This window comes from Podarcis tiliguerta, assembly GCF_965153285.1.
Source record: "Podarcis tiliguerta genome assembly, chromosome: 3".
Lineage (NCBI taxonomy): Eukaryota > Metazoa > Chordata > Lepidosauria > Squamata > Lacertidae > Podarcis > Podarcis tiliguerta.
This window is the reverse complement of record NC_139536.1, coordinates 66,365,654-66,387,007: the sequence shown is the minus strand read 5'-3', so window position 1 is coordinate 66,387,007 and position 21,354 is coordinate 66,365,654. Positions and strand designations below refer to the sequence as shown.

At 39.0% G+C, this 21,354-nt stretch overlaps 2 protein-coding genes across 18 annotated transcripts in view; both read right to left on the bottom strand.

Annotated features, from left to right (window-relative positions):
* Positions 1 to 494, bottom strand: part of MCM9 (minichromosome maintenance 9 homologous recombination repair factor) — a 32,520-nt gene extending 32,026 nt beyond the window's left edge. Inside the window, exon 1 of the mRNA XM_083435197.1 lies at positions 391 to 494. The gene's annotated coding sequence lies outside the window, so the exon portion shown is untranslated. The remainder of the gene's footprint in view (positions 1 to 390) is intronic.
* A 2,642-nt stretch (positions 495 to 3,136) lies between these two features.
* Positions 3,137 to 21,354, bottom strand: part of FAM184A (family with sequence similarity 184 member A) — a 62,436-nt gene continuing 44,218 nt past the window's right edge. For 6 of the 17 annotated variants that reach the window (XM_083435186.1, XM_083435187.1, XM_083435178.1 and 3 more), the window contains 9 exons: positions 17,537 to 17,749; positions 16,878 to 17,031; positions 15,384 to 15,511; positions 14,258 to 14,442; positions 13,607 to 13,753; positions 10,357 to 10,474; positions 9,259 to 9,363; positions 6,369 to 6,568; positions 3,137 to 4,849 (listed from right to left, as the gene is read on the bottom strand). In XM_083435186.1, the coding sequence (XP_083291312.1) occupies positions 4,768 to 4,849; positions 6,369 to 6,568; positions 9,259 to 9,363; positions 10,357 to 10,474; positions 13,607 to 13,753; positions 14,258 to 14,442; positions 15,384 to 15,511; positions 16,878 to 17,031; positions 17,537 to 17,749 (1,332 nt within the window). In that variant the 3' untranslated portion in view covers positions 3,137 to 4,767. Of the gene's footprint in view, positions 4,850 to 5,478; positions 5,573 to 6,368; positions 6,569 to 9,258; positions 9,364 to 10,356; positions 10,475 to 13,606; positions 13,754 to 14,257; positions 14,443 to 15,383; positions 15,512 to 16,877; positions 17,032 to 17,536; positions 17,750 to 21,354 lie in introns of those variants that run through there. The other 11 variants (XM_083435180.1, XM_083435190.1, XM_083435179.1 and 8 more) reach the window with 6 other exon arrangements.

Genomic DNA, 21,354 nt, shown 5'->3' with positions numbered 1-21,354 from the left:
GGTTAGCCCCCTAAAAACACTGATACCCCATTTTTAAATACAATATACTCCCACAGAGACTCCTTACACTGCGTTTAAAACCAAAACTGCATTTGGATAGAAACTGTTTCTCAGGTGGCTAGACCTAGTCTTATGTTGCCTATGTTTATGTGGAATTTCTGGGGTGGGGTGGCACATTTCTCTCCCCCCCCCCCCGAACCCTCATGTCTGAAGTCTTTAAAACAGAGGTGGCTAAGCTGTGGCCCTCCAGCTGCCACTGAACTACAGCTACCAGTCCCAGCCAGCATAGCTGGGATTAATGGGAATTGTGGTATAACTACATCAAAAGCTCTGCAAGTTAGCCACCTGTTTTAAATTGTAGAAAATGCCTTTAAAAAAATTAAGTATGACCTTATGCAGTGCTCCTTTCTGCCTTCATTCTTCCCTTCCTGACTGGATAATCAGGGCTGACCTTTGTTTCTCTCCTGCTAATACACTGATGCCGATGATGCCACTGCAACTATAAAATAGCCGGTTTCACAGGCAACCTATAGTATTGTTGTCTACATCCTTGCCTTGGGCTTTTTACCCAAGCTACTGTAGAGTTGTACTGTTCTATGTTCAGTAGGTGGTAACAGCTAACAGTCAACTTAGCTAATCTATTGTCTTAATTCCAGTGATAAAGGTGGAGCATGCAGATGCTCAGTTGAGTTGGCCTTCCTTTTGGACACCACATCGGTGACAAGGTACAGAGCAGGATAAGGACTTTCCTTAAGATCCAAGGGTACATCATACAGAGCAGAATCAGCATAAATCATAAGCAACTGTGTTTATACAATAATTGCCTTTTGCTCATAGCATGCTTTTTGGGTTCCATCACAAATGTTAATAAATAGAGGGTGACAAGAGTTTCCTTTATTCATCCATTTCTGAGGAGCAATGTATGTGTAAATATCTTATCAATGTGCATTCCCACAATTTAGAACCTATTATTTTAAAAGTTTAGTGTGTTGGTGGGGAGAGCAACTTACAAACTGACAACACAGACAGTAGAATGATTCGTTCTCGGCATATTTATATTGCTGAAAATTATTATCTCCTTATGCCCAGTTTGCATTCTCCCAGGATTCCTCAATGGACCTTGTGATGATTTTTACAGCACTTTTATTATTATCTTAAGTGCCATCAATAAGCTTCGTGTTTTGCCTAGGTTCATAAACAACCAGTGGACTTAAGAATCTAAATTTTGACAGTGGGAAGAGCAAGAGGGTAGGGGAGCAAGAAATGACAATTGTAAGAAACAAATACAAACAATGTATCTCTCACTTGGTTATTACAACTGGGAATGAGGATTTGAGGTTTAAAGAACTGCTTCAGAAAAAAAGCACAGCAAAGAGTCAGGGCAGTATCTTAAAGATTAACAGTTTTATTTGTTGTGACATTAGCTTCTGTGTAATAGAATTCATTAGATGCATCAGATCCAGCAGATGAAGATGATTTTAGTCCATGAAAGCTTATGCCACAATCAATCTGTTAAGTCTTTAAGATGCCCTAAGAGTGTTTTTGCTGCAACTGACTAGCAGAGAGAAGTGGGACCACAAGGAGTTCCAACCTTGTGGTGCAAATGAGATTAAACTGGCATAGGCATTTGGGGATTGGAACAGGCTGTTGAGAGAGCTGAAGGCCTAGAGGCCACAGATATCGACACATACAAAAATATTACAGCAGAAGGGCAAGGTGGAGCAAGCGTCTGAATTACTCTGAAGCGAAGGACAGGTTAGAAACAAAAACCGTAAAACAAAACCCATTTGATCAGGATATTTAAAAAGCTGTGGAATTATTTTCCCAGCAATGCCAGGATTGTGTCCATATGGTGTAGTCCTGCCTAAACTTTCTTACTTTTTTTTGTCTTATGGTGTAGCTTCATCCACTTTTGCCATCAAGCCCTGCCCATGCTATATGATATAGTGACATAGTATGTAGGCTTCTTTGAAAATACATTGAAAGGAGTAGAGAACAGCATTTTCCACAACACACCCAGAGGTTTGGACCACAGAAATCATCAACCTAAAATAGTCTAACTGGGGCAGGGGCTTGTATTTTGCTTGTGGGAGGTGGGAGGAGAAAAGGGGTTTGTGTTAAAAAATTGATAAGGATAGTACGGATGGTGAGGGTTTCTCCCATCTAGAATTGATAAGTAAAGCAATATTTTTAAATGTTATGTCCACAAACTTTCTAATTCCTGTCTGTGGAATGTAAGAACAAGCTTAAATAATGCAAATTTTCCATTGGAGATAGTGGATAGCTTCACTTAATCAAGTCACTTTTATGTGTACACCACATAAAGGGAAAAGCTGTGGGAACCTGTCCTCAGGATTGTTCAGTGCAGCCAGCCCCCAAGTACACGTGAAAAGGACTTTATATGTGAAGGATACATGAGTTGCTGATATGAGAGGATGATTTTTGGAAGAAGATTTACGCATCTAGCTCATTACAGGCCTTTTAAGGCAAGTTTTAAAACTGCTTCAGGACACCTAGGAGCTCTTTGACACTTATTAGGGTAGCTCAGTTAGTAGTTTCTGAATAAGGCAGCATGCCTAGCAATATTGATCTTCCCCCATGAAGAGCATTTTGTAAACAAGAAAACCGAAGGAAAGTAAACTTTAAAGATTGCTATACCTATACATAAAGGTAAAGGTAAAGGTACCCCTGACCGTTAAGTCCAGTCGCAGATGACTCTGGGGTTGCGGCGTTCATCTTGCTCAATAGGCCGAGGGAGCCGGCGTTTGTCCACAGACAGCTTCCAGGTCATATGGCCAGCATGACTAAGCCACTTCTGGCAAACCAGAGCAGCACACGGAAACGCCGTTTACCTTCCCGCCAGAGCAGTACCTATTTATCTACTAGCAATTTTGGTGTGCTTTCAAACTGCTAGGTGGGCAGGAGCTGGGACCGAGCAACGGAAGCTCACCCCGTTGTGGGGATTCGAAACACCGACCTTCTGATTGGCAAGCCCTAGGCTCTGTGGTTTAGACCACAGCACCACCTGCGTCATACCAGGTGCAAATATTTCTCACTTTTAGAGCTCTTTTGATAAAATAATGTAGTGACCTCAAAGAAGAAAAAAGAAACACAACACAACAAATACTTCAGAACATCATATCAAAATCATCCAGTGTGTTTTATTTCACACAACAGCCAAGAAATCTGACTTTGACTTGATATGGCTTTCTTCTAATGTAAAGGCTGCATATACCTACAGTTAAATCCATCAACCATAGAGTATCTGCCAAACACTGCTTTAGATTAGCAGCAAAACATTAGAACACTGCTTCCAGTGAAGCTTTCAGGCTGAGTTTGCAAGAGATACATTTTTAAAATTCTGATTTAGAATATTTTATATTTTATATGAAAACATACAAATTATTCTTTTATACATATGCTACATATAAAACTTATTGTAACTATTAATGGTACCTTTGATTATGTTTTTGCATAATGGGAAGACATGGTCAGGGCTTCAGCAGAAATAATGAAGAGCTATAATTCTGTATCGAAGGATAAAAATCTTATTTAAAATAACCAAGCAATCCCCCGTCTTTTTTTTTAAAGATACAAATATCAGGTCTGAAAGTACATTCATAAAAGAAAAAAATTCTCCCTGAGATTACCAGTGTCAGCTGCATTGTGGTAATCTTGGAATTGACAACATCATCAACAAAAGTATATAAACCAGATTTGCCATGGTATTACATATTTTCTGCCAGAGAGATTGCACATCTGTAAGACAAGTGGAATAGAGTGGAAAATCAGGCTCATTTGCCATATGAAAAAGGTCATGTGGTCCCTGGCTTAATTTTATAATGTAAGATGGAACATCTTTCTTTGTAAGTTAAGTATGCTGGAGCTCTAATGAAAGATTTGCATGCTTTATTATGCATAATTGATTTAGCACTATTTTTTTTGTAAAGCCTGAGTTTTGCTCCCAAATTATAATGTCCTCAAAATGCAGATTTCCATAAATGATTATTCATTAATACAGCATTACATAGTGTAGTACCCCACATGTTCTAAAGAGCACTGTCTTTGTAGGTATTTATAAAATATTTGACAAAAGTTTGATGAAATCCAACATTAAAATATAGTAATTATAATTACTAAAGGGCAGATCAGTTGTAGATAAGAAATAAGGATGCCATGTTCTTACTATGTTCTTAAAATCACTCTAAAGGCCATCAGCTATACTACTGCTATTTATTTTGCATTCTTCACCACTTTTAGAGTAAACACAATTTTTAAAGTCAAGTTCTACAAGATAACTAAATAAAAACAGAAGGATTTAAACATATCTTCCCGCAGTCTGATTTTTAAACTGTTGACAGTTTATTTTGATATACAATAACCATGCAACTGATTGCATTTGGGATGGGAGACAGGAGGGGGAAAGCCTTTCCTGAAACCAAAGAAAATACATATTTATAGGAAAATGGGTAGGAAGCTTTAAGTTTCTTCTACGAAAATTTGTTATGCAGTAATTACAAAGTTTAAATACTCTTCCATTTTAAATAAAAATAAAAGTGTCATTAAGCACATTTATATTACCATGTCAAGTGATTCCAACAAATATCACATAAAATACAGTGCATTTTCAAATCAGAGAGACAAAATACTTTCTCATTCACAGTGTTTGACATATTACAGGTAAGCTTGTTCACATAAGGGTTTATTTTAAGGTCATGCTCTTATGAACAGTCCACACCACACTGTGCCACACACAAAAATAATCTCTCAGAATGTGAAGTAACGGGCAAACCATTCCTGACGTTGTGGATCGGGTGAAGCCATTGGAGAAGCTTCAGTCTGAGGAGGGCTAAATTCATAAAAAGAAAAGACAGATTTAACCTACAACCAACAGTGAAAATGCAGAAGGCCTGGAAAAAGCACAAAGAAGCCAATACATAGCACACGATGTTTGCAAATCAAGTATCACGTCATAGGATAACCTGATTTAGTTTAATGCCCATTTCTACTATTTCCGATCATCCACTCCATTGGAGAGCATCAGCAGCACATGGTCACTAAGCCACATAAGAGGGTGGGGGAAAATAGTATTTTTGGAGAGGCGGGGGAATGAATGGGATGGCTGCCTTTTTAAAAAAATGTACTGTGGGGAAAAGCGATTTTTGGAAGATCCTCTTTTAGCATCCTTTTCTTCTGGTCAAATTAGTTGTCAGAAGTATGATGCAAGCATCATATTCTTAAACACGTGCAGAATGAAAACTAAACTATGTATTTTAACTGTTTCATAGCCCAAACTGAATTATTGTAGGTTCATGCACATGGGGTTAGATATGTTATAACAAGGAATTCAGTGCAAAGCAAACACACTTGCCACCCACAAATATAATCCCCAAATATACCTGCATGATGTAATCTTTATATTACTTTAATGTGCTAGTAAAATGTAATTGTTAGAAAAATTAATAAAATAATCCCTACCGTTTTTTGGGGGTAATACAAGGCACGAAATAATTTGCAATGGAAAGTCCAGCATCGCAATCCATGAATTCATGCACATGCATGTTAGTGACGCCTGAGCAAACATGCATACCACATGCACAGGGAAAAATAAGGAACATTTAATATTACAGGAACTCTACTTTGCCTTTAGAAAAAAAATACTATAAAATTTTATCATTCTCTCTTCTGCCCCCAGACTATATTTTGCAGGTAACACTGAAGTGGAATTAAGAAGCAGGATGGAAAGGGCTTTTACTCACCAGGCTATCAAGCACTATATATTTGACTTAATCTGATAGTAAAACTCATTCCATCACTTCCTAAAGCAAAGCTAAACTTGGGTATTTTAATGCTGAAACCCAGCATTAAATACATGCAGATATTTACACATATTCTAAGCTTGCTTCCAATAAAGATTTTATCTGAGGTAAGGAAAGGGAATAAATCAGCACACATTCATCTAACACAGAAAACAGTTTTGTCAGGTAAGATCCACTGTTACACAATAAAGACCTTTAATATGGGGATTGTAACATTCTGAAAGGACAGCTAGTAATAACACAAACATTTAACACAATTGTTCATAAATGTAAACAATTGAAAGCACATGAACCATACTGACTGTGTAGTTCATTAGAAAAATGAAAGAAGGGTTCCAGACTTATTAGAAAAGGGGAGAGGAATTACATTTCAACAAGTTCTACAATAAAAAAGGAATACTGTAAAGAGGCTTAAAATATAGTGTGAAAATTAAGATTCCAAAGTAAGATTTGTACTCCTGTGTTCTTAAAGACATGTGGGTTCAGCTAAAAAGAAATAAAAAATTTCTCCAAGTTAGGAAAAACAAAAACTGGTGAGGCAGTGCTCACCTCAAAACCGTCTTGGGCTCTTTGGGTGGTATAGGATGTGGAAGTGGTCTGCTGCTGTTGAACTCAATATCATGGATGGGTGAATTTGGAATAGGATCCAGGCGGTTAGCATGTCCATTGCCCACTCCACTAGATTCCAGAGCACTTAGATTGGGGACACTCACAAACCTGTTTGCTGATTTATCATTCTTCTTCTTTTGCTGCATTGAAAATAACAAATGTAAGGAAGGGCCTGTACAGATAAGGAAATTACTTGGGCTTTTAAAATTCTCATTTCTTTGTTTCACCTGAAAGTGAGGGTTTGGATATTATTTATTTATTACAGTTTTAGTACAGCTGCATTTAAAGCGTTCTCCAGAGGGATACGAAAGCTAAATGCTCCAGCCAGTTTACTGCAATATTGAAGAGCTTGACTTAGCTTTAAATAATTTTGAGAGTTTTAGGCTGTATGCAGATTTTTCTTCTTAAAGAACAATGTTAACTTTCTTGTTTACACTAACATGGTATTGGTCCAACTACAGAAATGTAGTGGGAGAATCTGTTAGTTTCTAGTCTAATTACAGCCTCTTCCCAATCCCCATGCAACTTAAAAGAAAACTAGTAAACTTCACTCCTAAAGGAAATCTGACAGATAGAAAAAAAAACCCCTCTCTATGAAAGTATATAATGGGCTAGATCAAGACTTAGTCACAATGAGGGACCCACATGTGGGGGGCTGCTGAGGGCCCAGTCAAACATGGCACCACCCTGGTTCCACAGTACTTTGTATAGGACTATATTATCCACTCTTTCTGTGGCCATGATCTTTCTAAAATGTTTACTCACAAATAAAACTTGTTTAACAAAGGTCTTTTAAAATATTGATTAAAAGTTTCCTGTTCACAGAGTCTGCTTACTTAACTGATTCCATCTTGGTTCCAACTGGAGAATTGATTGATAGCTCCTTAATTGCTCCTTGAATAATCTATCTCTTAATTGCCCTAGTGTCAGTTTATGTTCTCATTGTGGTGGGGGGGCAACATTTATTACAGATCTATTCAGTTTATTATTCTTTTCATATTTTATATCAAAATAAAACTATAAGGAAGAAAAATAATGAAAGGATACCAGTCATTAAATCCTCCCTGGTGAGAACAGAAAAAATAAATAAATTGGGACAACTACCATAGTTTCAAATCGACAGTAAGCAATAAAATGGGAAGGAACTGTAAATAGGAAACTTTTATCTAATTATATACGAGACCTGAGAAGCCTCAATAGTACTTTCCTGTCTACACTGGACAGGCTGGTCAATTGTGTTTTATTGCCGCAAAAAAGAGAGCCACAAATCAGGTATGACAGGAGTTTAATACTGAAAGCATTTGATAGCTACAATTTGACATTGACATTGTCCCAATTCTTTGTAAAATGTGGGTGAACAAAGAATGGCAATTCCAGAGGAAAAAGGCTAGTGTGAAAGCAACCTTAGTGAGTTTTTCCAGCCGCATGCCAGGCTGTTTCCACTAGATGGCACACATGGATCTATTCTTCAGAGTGAAGCATCCTTAGTGCAAGACTCCAACAGACAGATGAACTGGTGATGCCACTAATAAGATTTTAGTATCAACCCTTTATCAATTTGCAAAAACCAAACAATTATTTGCTTTTTTTTATCAAATCAAAACTTCAATTTTGCCATAACATTTGTGATCTTTTGGTTGGTCCTAATATAAAAGGTATTGTCAAACTGGGTTTTACTTTTTTTCTAGACCAACACTGCTTCCCTTGCTTTATCTCCACAGTGTGCATGCTCACTACAGGAATGGGATTTGGATCTCAAGAAACAACTTCATAATGACTGCACATCCCCTGCACAATTGAATAGTCACCTAGAAGGGGCCTCAGAGATCAAACCACAGAAAGGACTAACAATGTGGAGATTTGGAAAAAGGAAACCTCTGTGTGTGCAATAATTCTTAAAAAGGTTTGGGTTTGTCGTCCCAGGCAGCAGGTTGTGGGGAACAGGAAAACGGCATCCTGCTCTGATGTTGCTGCATGTCAGAGGGGAGAGGCATACCACCAACCTCTGAAGTAAGTGGAGCCTGGCTGCAATATAAGGAGTCACCGAGCATGTGCTGTACCCTTCTCTCTCATGCCATGTCACTGTCAGGACCAGCAGGAATGTAAAGGAGCAGTCAGGGCCTGAGGATGAGGAGGTATGGCTGGCTATGGCCCACCTGCTTATTAGAAGACATGGGTGACCATTGAAAGCCCTGTTTCCTTGCCCACCTCAGGAAGAGAAGTTGAGAAACTACAGTGGCAGAATATGACATGAACCTGCAGGCTTCCTTCTCTTGGACACTACTGAGAGAAGGAAGCCTGTATGGGGCACAAAGGGGAGAAAGACTTTTGTCCCTTCATGCCCTGCCCCCTTGCTGCCAGTATCTTGCCACTGATAGAAATAAGTCTCTGGGGGCGTCCTTCTTTCAGTGGTGGGTGTGGAAAGAGAGAAAAAAATCCAGTAAAAACAAAACTGCACACTCTAAAACATAATACAGGAGCATATTGCTGCATCATACACACTCCACTCTGCCCGTTCTGTCTCCCCAAGAACCAAACTTTAAGCCTTGGGAGAACAAACCTTGTATTCTGCTTGTGCTTTGCTTAGTGGGAAATAAACCACAGCGTAGGCGTGCAGAAGTGGGCACAATTCAGCAGCATGCACTAGCACACTGCTCATTGAGGAGAAGCCATCATTACTGACCATGGCTTACTGTTACTGATGCTGTTGAAAACCACATGCAGCTGGCTTTCTTTTGTGTGTCTTTCACAGTGTTACTGATCCTTTTTATTTGTGTAATATTAGTAATTCACATTTTCCCAGTTTCGACATTGTAAATGTATGACATACCTTCACCAGAGGGTTAATAACACCAACATTAGGACTTGCATTAAACACCTTGTTGAAGTTAGTCTCCCTATTGACTAGTTCCAGTTGATAGAATTTCTTGTCATCCTAATAAATAACAAAAAGATTAAAATAAATTTCTGTATCAGCCATCTTGGATATTAAGTTACTGTGGCCAGATTGACATTCACTCACTCAAGAGCTCATTAATTACTCAAATCTGAAGGTTTAGACCTTAAACTCAAAACTGTAACTCATTACCAGAAGTCTGAAAGGTGGTCATTTTCATACACAGCATAATTCTTACATTCATGAGTGTGCCAGAGTGATACAACTTCATCCTCTACATGGGGATTTTTACCTACTTCCTTCTTTTCATGGACAGCTGTACAAAGAATTGCATTGGCATTCATAACTTCCTAAAAATTCTTTGGATGCTGGGATCATGCCACTGTTTTCATCTATGTCCCAAACCACATTTGCAAGTTACTTCTGTATCACAGCAAGGAAAGCCACCAGTGGAATCCACCATAGCTGGGATGAAACAATGGAATTCTTGAGTTCCTGCTGGGCATGTGTCCTTGTGCTAGCATGCAAGTTTAATAGGAAAAATTGCAGTGGCTCACAGAAATTGGCTACTCAAGAACACCACTCCACCACCCTAAAACACTGGTTTTTCACTTTGTACACAACATCCAAGAAGTTCAGAAGATAAGAGAATTATCATTTTGCACTCCTCCCCTCCTCCAGTTTATGAGAGCTCACTTAGAGTTCCCTGTTGGAGGCTCTCCTAAATCCTGAAGACAGCACAGGGAAAACTAAACATTATTTTGAGAGAAGACATTAAAATTACTTTAAAATTAAGGAAGTAATTCCTTACTTCATTTTGGCATGCTTTTGAACTTACTTTGTATTTATAATTTAGGTCTTTACAGAGTGGTAAAAGAGCAGGTCTAAATCCATTCAGGATTATGACTGTTCTACCATATAAAAACAAGTAATTTAAGGGGTATCCAATGCAAGGGCTGTATTCTCAGGAGATTTGACAAGAGTTATTAGCCTTTGGCATGCTCATACCAAAAGAGCACCAAACTGTCTTACAATCAGTTTCTTTATTAGCTGATCCCTCTCAGCAATCAGGTCTTTCAACTCTGCAATAAGCTGTATATCTTCTGGTCTTGATTCCCTGTTTTGATATTTTTCTTCCATTTCTTCTAAACTTTATAGGAGACAAAACATCACCCATGGGTTAATAATAGTCTGAAGTTCAGATATAATGCCATAAAAATCATGCTATCAAACTAACTCAATGAATAAACCACAAGAGCTATTATGTGATATTCTACATACTAACTGATTTCTTTAATGGTTGGCTACAATAAAGGAAATGGCATTTTGAGCTTGTGGGCCACCATCTGCCATAATCAGAGTGGAAGCCACATAACCCATGTTTACTTCTTCCCCACAAAGGTACTAAAGCTAAAACAACTAAAACAAATCCACAAATGTGTAAGACAGTATCAGACTAACTGCTGAGGAACAATTTAGCAAGAACAGTATAAGTGCCACAAACGACAAATAGCAATTACATCAAGAAAATCGTGAGATGGCTTTAAACAGGGAATGAAGAAGCATTAAAGGAGAGAATGGAAATAAGCACACCAATTTACATAGAAGCTGTAAGGAAAGCCTAATAAAACGAAGCCTAGCATTCGTAGAGGTTAGTAACTTTTGAATACAACTGTAGATTGCTATTTGGTATTTAATCATTATTCATATTCTCGAACACTAACAAATGGGTTCAGAATATTAATTTCCAGATGACAATAAATGAAAGGGCTAATTCACAATTATATCTTGTAGGTAGGCCATGTTGTGGGGTGTGGGGAGCACAGGTGTGAACTGGGGCTTACATGATTGGGCTGTGAACCTGTCCTGAGCTATCTATCAATTATGTCTGCATGGAAAAGCACTTTTTTCTAAAATTACTTCCAGAAGAGGCAATGGAATTACAAGTAGGTAAAATACCTTAGAAAATACCTTCTATCAGTCAGTTAGTCAGCCCAAATTTGACTCTCAGAAGGGCTCTTGGACTAGATCTGATGCAGCAGTTTCAAAGGAGTATGTATATAGAAGTAGACACTTGATTTTGATCATACATTACTATCTAAGCTTCAGGCTCAGATGAATGACAGATGATGAACAAGAGTTTATTCAGTCCATCTCATATCCTAGCACTAAGATTATATCCCCTGGCTAATTGCTGTTAGTCTGGTTGCGTGGAAAGTTTAAGAGAGTCAAGTAGCTCAGATTTCCTTATATGGCAGTTTTTTCAAGGACACAATATTTTTTAATCTGACCGTAACCATGTGCACAAAAATAGTGTAAGAGATGCTTACAAACACTTTTAAATAGAAGGGGAGATGGGGTGTGTGAAGAGGTACAGTATCACATAAAGAGGGAATGAAGATGGAAGAAAATCAAAACTAAGGCCAATGTAGCAGTAATATGATGAGGTGCTTCTCCTAAAGATTAAATTCTCACTTCAAAGATATATAAAAATGCATTTGTTAGCCAGTGTATTAAAATAGTAAATTTAGGCATGGTTGGAGCTTAAGCACAGCAAGGGACTGAGATTGTGTTTGCGTGCTCCACATTCCCTAGAATCATAGAATCGTATAGTTGGAAGGAACCCAAGAGTCATCTAGTCCAACCCCCTGCAATGCAGGAAGCTCCTGCAGCCAATCGGAAGCCGTGGAAGCCCCGCCGGACGTTCGGCTTCAAAAAATAGTTCACAAAATGGAACAGTCACTTCTGGGTTTGCGATGTTTGGGAGACATTCGGGAACTAAGCTGTTCGACTTCCAAGGTATGACTGTACTGTAAAGCTGGAAAAAGGTTCTGAAAAGGTTACATCATTTACGTCTTTTTTGGTTAAGAAAAAAGGTGAATAAGTGGCAGACATGATAGAACTGTATACAATTATGCATGGTGTGGAGAAAGCTTTCTGCCCTCTCATATAATACTAGAATCTGTGGTCACCCAATGAAGCAGAATCCTGGATGATTTGGGCCAGACACAAGGAAGTACTTCTTCATACAGCATGTAGTTAAACAATGGAATTCGCTACCATAAGATGCAGTGATGACCACCAACTTGGGTGGCTCTAAAAGGGAGTAGAAAATTCTTGGAGGATAACACTATCAGTGGTTACTAGCCAGGATGACTGTAAACTCCCTCCAATATTGGAAGTGGCATACTTCTGAATGCTAGCTGATGAGGACTACAAGTGGTGAGAGTACTGTTGTGTTCATGTCCTGCTTGTGGGCTTCCCAAAAACATTTGGCTGGCCCCTATGAGAACAGGATGCTGGAATACATGGGTCTTGGTCTGATTCAGCAGGGCTCTTCTTATGTGACTGAATACTCTCCTGCACACAGAAAAACCAATATGTCAGAGAAAAGGACTGTAAGCCTAGCTTTCAAGCCATGTTGAATTTTTAAGTTAAGGTTTCTTTTTTAATCTAGAGGCATATTCAAGCACTTGAAGCAATCTACCTAAAGCTGAAACACTGCTGTTAAGTTTGGATTGAAAGTTTGAAGGTATTTTTATGTTAAAAATAATAATTTCATAAAAAGAGAACCAGTCCACTAAAGAACAGTGAACTCCACTTCCTACAAACCCCTGCAGAATTGAAACAAAACTACCAAAACTTTCTTTTTCTTCTACTACATTTTACTGCTATTGCAGGACAAAAGAAAACAAAGAGACAGGGACAGAGACAAGGATAACTGACTTAAAAAGGACAGCCAAGGATGAATCAGCCACAGAGATTAAATCAGACACAGTTTTCAGAATTAAACTTTTCAAGGCTTATCATATATGTCCATATTTTGCCTAACTGTTCTTTCACTAATGACAGGCTAAAGGAGCCTTATCAGAAGTGACACATTTGTGGAATTCCCTCCTCAGGAAAGTTTGCCTGGTGCCAACACCGTTATCCTTGTTCTCCCAGGCTTTTAAAATGTATTTTGAGCTGCAGTCCTATCCATACTTACCTAAGACCAACCAGTGTCAATGAGGCTTTCTTCTAAGAAGATATGCATAGGATTGCACTATTCTCTAACATGCTATATTTTATCTTGTTTTGCAGAAAGGCTGTGGGTGTGTCTAAATTATTCCACCAAAGTTAGTGGGTACACCCAAAAAAGACAAGTTTGGACTTCTTTTTGAGAAGTTCCTCCACTTGTGCATGTCTCTCCAATATCCATCATAATTTACTGAGTAATACTGTAGATCATTCCATTCAAACTCGGCCCACAAACGAAATGGTTTAATGTAATAAAACTTACGAAATTTGCAAAGCTGAATTAATTTCCTTGAGCAGCTCTTGGGTCTTATTAAAATCTGCCAGCATGCTTTGTCTTTCTCTGATGTGGTCTGCTGTCATGACATCCAGCTCTTTCTCATGTTTCTTGTTTAAATCTTGTTCATGCAGCCTGTTTAATTTATTTTATGTTAAAAAAGGTTATTCTTACACCAGCTATGTTCATCTTGACTTCCTGCCATGTTTGAAAAGGATTTGTGCATAGCATCACTGAAAAGAGCTACAAAATCTAATTCTGCTATTTTTGTTTCTCTAATCGTCTAGCTTATTTCACTAAAAAGTCATCTCCTTTAATGCTTTGCAAATAAGCATGGTGAAATGTAAACAAAAATATACTTAAGGGCACTTTGATAAATATTAAATAGTAGCTTATGATTGTACCTTACCAATATCTAATGTCCTCTAAACTCTGCAACTTGCAAATAATGTGGGCAATCCAAAACTTAAATTTCACTGTTACTTCATCTGACATCAAATGGGCATATGAGTCTAGCAATTTGAATCTGACTGCCTAAAATATTCTAGGTAAGTTTCAAAAAATCAAGTACAGCCCTTCATTAATTTTAGGTCGCCAAATCAATCAGAACATATTACCTGATATTGCAAATATCCATACCTAATTTGTTGGTTGGATTCACTACGTATTCTGAGAACCTCCTTCCCTTTAAATTCCAGTTCCTTGGTTAGTGCACTTATGTTCTCATGCAGAGCAAGAATCTCCTTATCCAGTTCAGCTATATGGTGGTCTCGATGCCTCAATTCATCCTGTAGATCTGATATCCGGCAAACAAACTCTTTTTCCTATCAAGCAAGTATCAATAAGTTAAGAATACTTTATATAACATATTCTTTGTATGACACACTTGCTTCTGGTTGAATAAACATAACTTACTTTCCCACTTTTATATTTCTAGTTACTAGATAAGAGTAAAGAATCAGATTAAATTCAGAAAGGCTACAAATGGCAACATATAAAGAACTATAGATAGGCATTTGTACCTCCCGCCCCTACTTTGCCCTATTTCCTCTCCTCTGCAAAATATGGTGATCATGTTAGAGCTGAAGGGAGGGCTGAACCATCATTATAAAAAGTACTTATGGACTTAGAGACAGAGCTGTGTTTTTCTACACACACACACACACAAATTTCCTGTAGGCTCAAGACTAGCACCTCCATGCTACCCTCTGCTGCCAGAAATACTCTCCAGCAGCACAAGTGAAGTGCACATGTGCAATCTTCCCAGGAAGGTTTTGGGTGAGGTACTGAGGTTCATTCTGACCTTCCTGCTATTTTCCTGCAAGATTAGGTGGCCTCTGCCCACTGGTTCCCTTTAGCATTATTAACTGAAAACCAGGGGTGGATTTTCTAGATCAAACCTTGTTTGCAATGCATGGAAATTGCCATGAATCAGTTTTTCATACATGCACAATTCTGTTTTAGCTGTTTTGGAGGGAAACGACCTCCTTTGGTTTCTCTCTCCCCATTTTTGTATTTCTGCAGACCTCTAGGTTCACTTGGGCAAGCTGATACCTCTGTCTTGTCCATAGTTGGTGCCATTTGCCTACATAAGCACCAGCACTTAGTCTATGAAGTTGGAATAGAAGAAATGATATTGACTGAAAGGAGCCAGTATACTAAACAGGTACTAAAGGAGTTGCAATTTTTCTTAACGGCGAACATATGCTCTGTGCCCATAATTAAAAGATATTTACTCTCTTTTAGCTATGTGGAAGATATATACCTGGTGCCTGCTAAGCTCTATGCTTCTTTCAAGTTCCATTTTAGCAGCTGCTAGTTCTTGTTGATGATTATGTCTTAGTTGATCAATTGCTGCAGCATGCTGATGGTTTAGTTCTGAGCGCAAAGATGCTGGAACATAATAAACAGATTTTTTTGTATAGTTCTACAAGTAGTAACCCAAACCACACATATGTATAACCATGCATTTATTGCTTTAGGGGAATGACTAGACACGTAGTTTTTAACAAATTTGTTTTCCAGCTATGTTGCCTCCTTTAGCTGAAAAATGTTAAATTTTGTCATACAATCAATAAATAAATGAGTGAATAAATGGAAATGTTTATCAATGTAACAGTAATTATTATTATATATTAAAATTATGCTGAATGTCAAATTAAGCATTAAAAACCTTGCAGAATTGTATTACTCTGTGGTGGACCTAGGGTAAGCAATATGATATTTCATATTACTACTCCAGATACTTTATATTACAACTCCCATCAGCCTCAGCCAGCATTGCCAATGATCAGGGATGATGAGAGCTGCAGTCCACTTCATCTGTAGGGCACCATGTGGCTACTCTTGCCAAAGGTAATCTAAATACTTATTACATTCCTGGCACTCAAACTGCAGTATTTTGATGCTTGAAAAAGTTAGCCATTGTGAGTTGCATGGAATGTGCTTACATAAGTGTTACCTATGACATTCAGCGAGAGCAACTCAGTTTCTGCCTCATTTTGTGACCCTTTAAAGTTTTATTTCAGTTTTCAATTATTTATGTACTTTTTTAAAGGCTGATTTTCTTTTTTTCACAGATACACACCATTTTGTGACTCCCTGTGTCCACTAAGCATGCTCAGTGGCTTTTTTTTTTTTTTTTTTTGCGTTTACAGGTTGCTCTCTCCCCCCCCCCTCCCAATATTTTCTGTACTTCTGCAAATCTCAAGATTCCCGCCCGCACGCTGTTACTTTCCTGTTGTTTCTCAGTGACCCAGTTTTGGCTCTATTTTTGTGAGCACAGGGACAATGAGTTTGCTCTTTAACAGGAATTATTAATGAATGAAAGTGATATGAATAGGTGATATGCACAAATTTAACACTGAAGAAAAGGGCCTAGTAATGAAAGACTGGGACAAAACAGGCAAGATGAGGGATAGCACAAGACATCTGTCTGAAACTATCATAGGAAGATGTGTATTTCTCAAATTTGGCACAAGTTTCCATTTTAAAAAAACCAACAACAGGAGCATTATCCTGAACAGGGGGTGTTAAATAACAATACTGCACCAATAAAATAGGTAAATTGTGCTATAAAACTCTGGGTATCAACTACTTAGAGAATAGTCAGCTTTTCCTCAGAAAAAGTCTAAATGTAGCCCAACACACGGGAAACCACCCATTTTCATTTTTCTGTATATTGGGCAGCACATGCCATCTGCCTTCTGCACTAGAAGTAATAGCTTATGTTTTAAATAGTCCCATGAAAATACTGTACCAAGCATAGCTTTCCCTTCATCTTCTAGTTCAAAGCGAAGAGTCTGCAGTTCCTGTTCCATTTCTAGTTTGAAAGCATCCATAGCTTGCCTGTGTGCTTCTTTCAGCGCATGAAGTTCTTCTAAGTGCTTCTGTTTTAAACGTTCCTCAAGTTCCTAGCAAATTTAAAGGAGAATTGCTCTATGTGTATAGAAAAATATTCTTATCAATGAGGCAAAATGATTGCTAATTAATAATAATAATAATAATAATAATAATAATAATAATAAAACAACCCGCTGTTATTAACCAGCTCCCTTTATTTTTTTGTAACTCCAATCCCACAACCTAGAGTGTAACCCCCTCACTTTTCCATTTTCCCACTTTCTGGACAAAATGTGGGTTGTTAGGGCTTTGGTTGGGCCTAGAAGTAAGGCCTCAAGAGTAACTCACCCCTCTACACATCCCTCCCATCACAGTTCAAGAGAAGTTAGAACACACATGTGTAGTTTCCTTTATGCCTCTCCACCCCTGCCTTTCTCCCAGTACAGCGTTTCTTTGGGTGCTTTCTGAGTTCTCAAATGAAGATAAAGAAGTTCTCTGGAGTAATATCTCATAGCTCATGTTAACATACTGAAATCTGAAAATGTTAAGATGCTACAAAACACTGAATGAACATGCCTTTTGCTCTTCTTCTTTTGTTTCCTCCATGTTCTGAAATGCAAGGATATGTGCTTCTTTCAAGGACTTGTGTCTTTGTTGATGCTCTTCTTCTAGCTCTTCAATCTCTTGGGCCAGCCTCTGTCGCTCCTGGCTAAATTGTGCCTGAAGTTGCTGCATTGAAGTCTGAGACTGGGAAAGCTGCATTTCTAGATTCTGCTTCAACAGGGAGATCTAATTCACAGAAAAGCAAAGGTAACTAGAAATTCAAACTATAAACACTGTGTTTATATTTACTGATAGATATTTGAGATTTTTTATTGTGGTCACAATACAGAGAAGTACAGAGATCCACAAGTGTGGTGTCCTGCCTCGCCAAATAGCAGCCCTCCCACACTGCATCAAGCAGTTTCTTATATGGTAGAGGAAAGCTGGTGGGCAGCGGAGAGACTACAGGTGTACTGTGTTCACAAATGTTCTTGCATTTTTCAACATTTCCTCTCTGTATTGGGGCCTATTTCGCTTAGTAACACATTCTGGTTAATATAAATTTGAATATCCAACTGCATGCAAGTCGACTTCTGTTTGCACAACAGGACTTTCTCTTCCTTTCCCATCCAGCTCCTAGTGTCCTCAAAATCTGCTCTAGAAAGATGGGGGACCTCTATAGAGCAGAACCTGGGCGCATGCACAATGGACTACAGGGGGGAGGAAAGGAAGGGAAAGTCCCATTGTGTGAGCAATTTTGTTGGGCAGTTGGCCAGACATCACTGGATGTCACCTACAGTATATGCCTAATCAAGTATTACTATGAACTATAACTAATGAGCAAAGAAATACCACATAGTTTATGGCATGCAGATTAGCAATGTGACATCACCAGCTGTTTGAATGTCAAGTGCAATACACTTTTAGTGGATTGCAATCCTACAGCCAGCTGAAAGCCAGTTCAGTGGCCACAGAAAGTTAATTCAAGTGCTGCACCACAGGCAGAGAGAGTGTCCTAGTGGTGGGATGGCACTTAAGCTGCTGGAGGACCTCAATACACCCACTGAAAAGTTCAAGGATATAGGTGTCCCACTGGTAGTAGGGGCCAAAGTGGGGTGTATCAGGAGCAGCCAAAGATCCATAGGATTTTAAGCCCCCTTGTTTCTCCAACACACCTTCAAAAATGGCATGAAACTTCATCAGCCCTGGGGGGTTATGCTGGAGTAATGTCCCTTCCATTGGAATAAACAGCAGAGGTGAGGAATGAAAAATCTGTCACCATCCCATTTCCTGGCCTGGTTGAAGTGAGCCAAAATGGGTATAGATATCTAACTGCAATCCTACACACACCTGGGAGTAAGCCCCATTCATCTCAATTGAACTTACTTGCATGTAGACATGCATAGCATTGTGTTGAGAAATTACTTATCAATTAAAAAAGATTCTATTCCATCACCGCAGTCAAGAGACTAAATATCAGTAATTTTTTTTGCCTAATATGTACTACCAAAATCAATGCTAATAATTCTACAGCACCTTCTAAAGAAAATTCATATCCTTTAACCCAGCTGTAATACATGCCATTATTATGAATTTGTGGCATAGCTCATGCCTTCATAAATCAATCTAAAGGCCCACTGGCAGCCTTCAATTCAGTAGATGATTTCCTACACACTCAGTAATAGGCAACTTGAGTACTAGCAGGGTAGAGAGCAATGTACAAACCACACAGGCTACTCCTGGTCTGGGCAATGCTTCTCACAGAGTGAGTTATGTAGCACCACCTAGGCCAAGTTCATCAGGCAATAAAAGAGAGTGCAACTTTAAATCCAGCAGGCACTCTTACTAGCAAAAAATGAAGCTACACTGCAGAGGCTTTTGAGGTATGACATCACTCTGCAAAGGTGCTACCAGGTCATTTTGATTTGAGAAACACCATTCCAAGACTGAACTCACATGAAACAACAGCGTGGACTGAAGGCCCTTTAAGATTAGTAGTGGGGCATATGGTTTTCCAGATTGATAAAGTTAACTGATAAAATCATTGCAGTCATTAGTATGCTCTGCATTAGTCTGCAGTGGCTCATAGTACAAAACAAAACAAAACAAAACAAAACAAAACAAAACAAATTTATTACTTATACCCCACGCATCTGGCTGGGTTTCCCCAGCCACTCTGGGCGGCTTCCAACAAGAGACTAAAAATACATTAAAACATCAGTCATTAAAAACTCCCGTAAACAGGGCTGCCTTCAGATGTCTTCTAAACATCAGATAGTTGTTTATTTCTCTGACATCTGATGGGAAGGCTTTCCACAGGGCGGGTGCCACTACCGAGAAGGACCTCTGCCTGGTTCCCTGTAACTTTGCTTCTTGCAGTGAGGGAACCGCCACAAGGCCCTCGGCGCTGGACCTCAGTGTCCAGGCTGAACGATGGGGGTGGAGACGCTCCTTCAGGTATACTGGGCAGAGGCCATTTAGGGCGTTAAAGGTCAGCACCAACACTTTGAATTGTGCCCAGAAATGTTCTAGGAGCCAATGCAGGTCTTTCAAGACCGGTGTTATGTGGTCTCGGTGGCCACTCCCAGTCACCAGTCTAGCTGCTGCATTTTGGATTAGTTGTAGTTTCCTGGTCACATTCAAAGGTAGCCCCACGTAGAGCGCATTGCAGTAGTCCAAGTGGGAGATAACTAGAGCATGCACCACTCCATTCTGGTGAGACAGTCCGTTGACAGGTAGAGCCTCAGCCTGCGTACCAGATGGAGCTGGTAGATAGTTGTCCTGGACACAGAACCGACCTGCACCTCCATGCATAGCTGTGAGTCCAAAATGACTCCTAGACTGCACACCTGCTCCTTCAGGGGCACAGCTGCCCCATTCAGAGACCTGGGAGTCCTCCACATCCACCCGCCCCCTGTCCCCCAAAAACAGTACAAAAAAAGTCAGTATAGTAAGGATAGTGGTATGTATGCAGCAATATTTAATATAAAGATTGAACTCGCAAATTATAGCAGGATTTTAAATGAAGACATATTTACAGTGTGATACAGGTAAAACAATAAACCAATTATTCTAATTACTGATCAGATTTTGTAAAAGCTAATATAAAAACACTACATATATAAACGAGCAAGCTGAAAGACTGCTGCAACAAATTCTAGTGCCTGCACTAAAATTAACTTGCAGTCATGATAAATTTTTAATTCAGAATTTCCCTTCCCCCATTCTTGGTTTTCTTCATGTATCTGTGGGAACTAGCAACCTTGAACAAAAGATTTAGGGCAGGAGCCCTGAGAACAAAAGGGACTTGAGTAGCCTCTTAAATTTGCTACTACAAATTATTTAAGTACAGTGGTACTTCTGGTTACGAACTTAATTCGTTTTGGAGGTCCATTCTTAACCTGAAACCATTCTTAACCTGAGGTACCACTTTAGCTAATGGGGCCTCCTGCTGCCACCGCTGCGCAATTTCTGTTCTCATCCTGGGGCAAAGTTCTTAACCTGAGGTACTACTTCCAGGTTAGCGGAGTCTGTAACCCTAAGTGTTGGTAACCTGAGGTGTTTGTAACCCAAGGTACCAACTGCACAATATTTCCTGATCACAAATGGCTGACATTTCCAACATTCTGTACTTCAAGCAAAGAGAAAGTGATAAATGTGAAGAGAGAGATAATTTTTCCTGTATTAAAGTGGAAGGTTTTGTTATTTCATCAGGATTGGATGGGTCTTTCTGAACCTTTTACGGGAAGTCTTAGGAAAAAGCTTCAGTTTTCACTGACAACCTTATAAATCATGGAAAGACTCATTCTGGGGCAGGATGTCCCCTCCTAGGGTGGTCACTTATACACTGC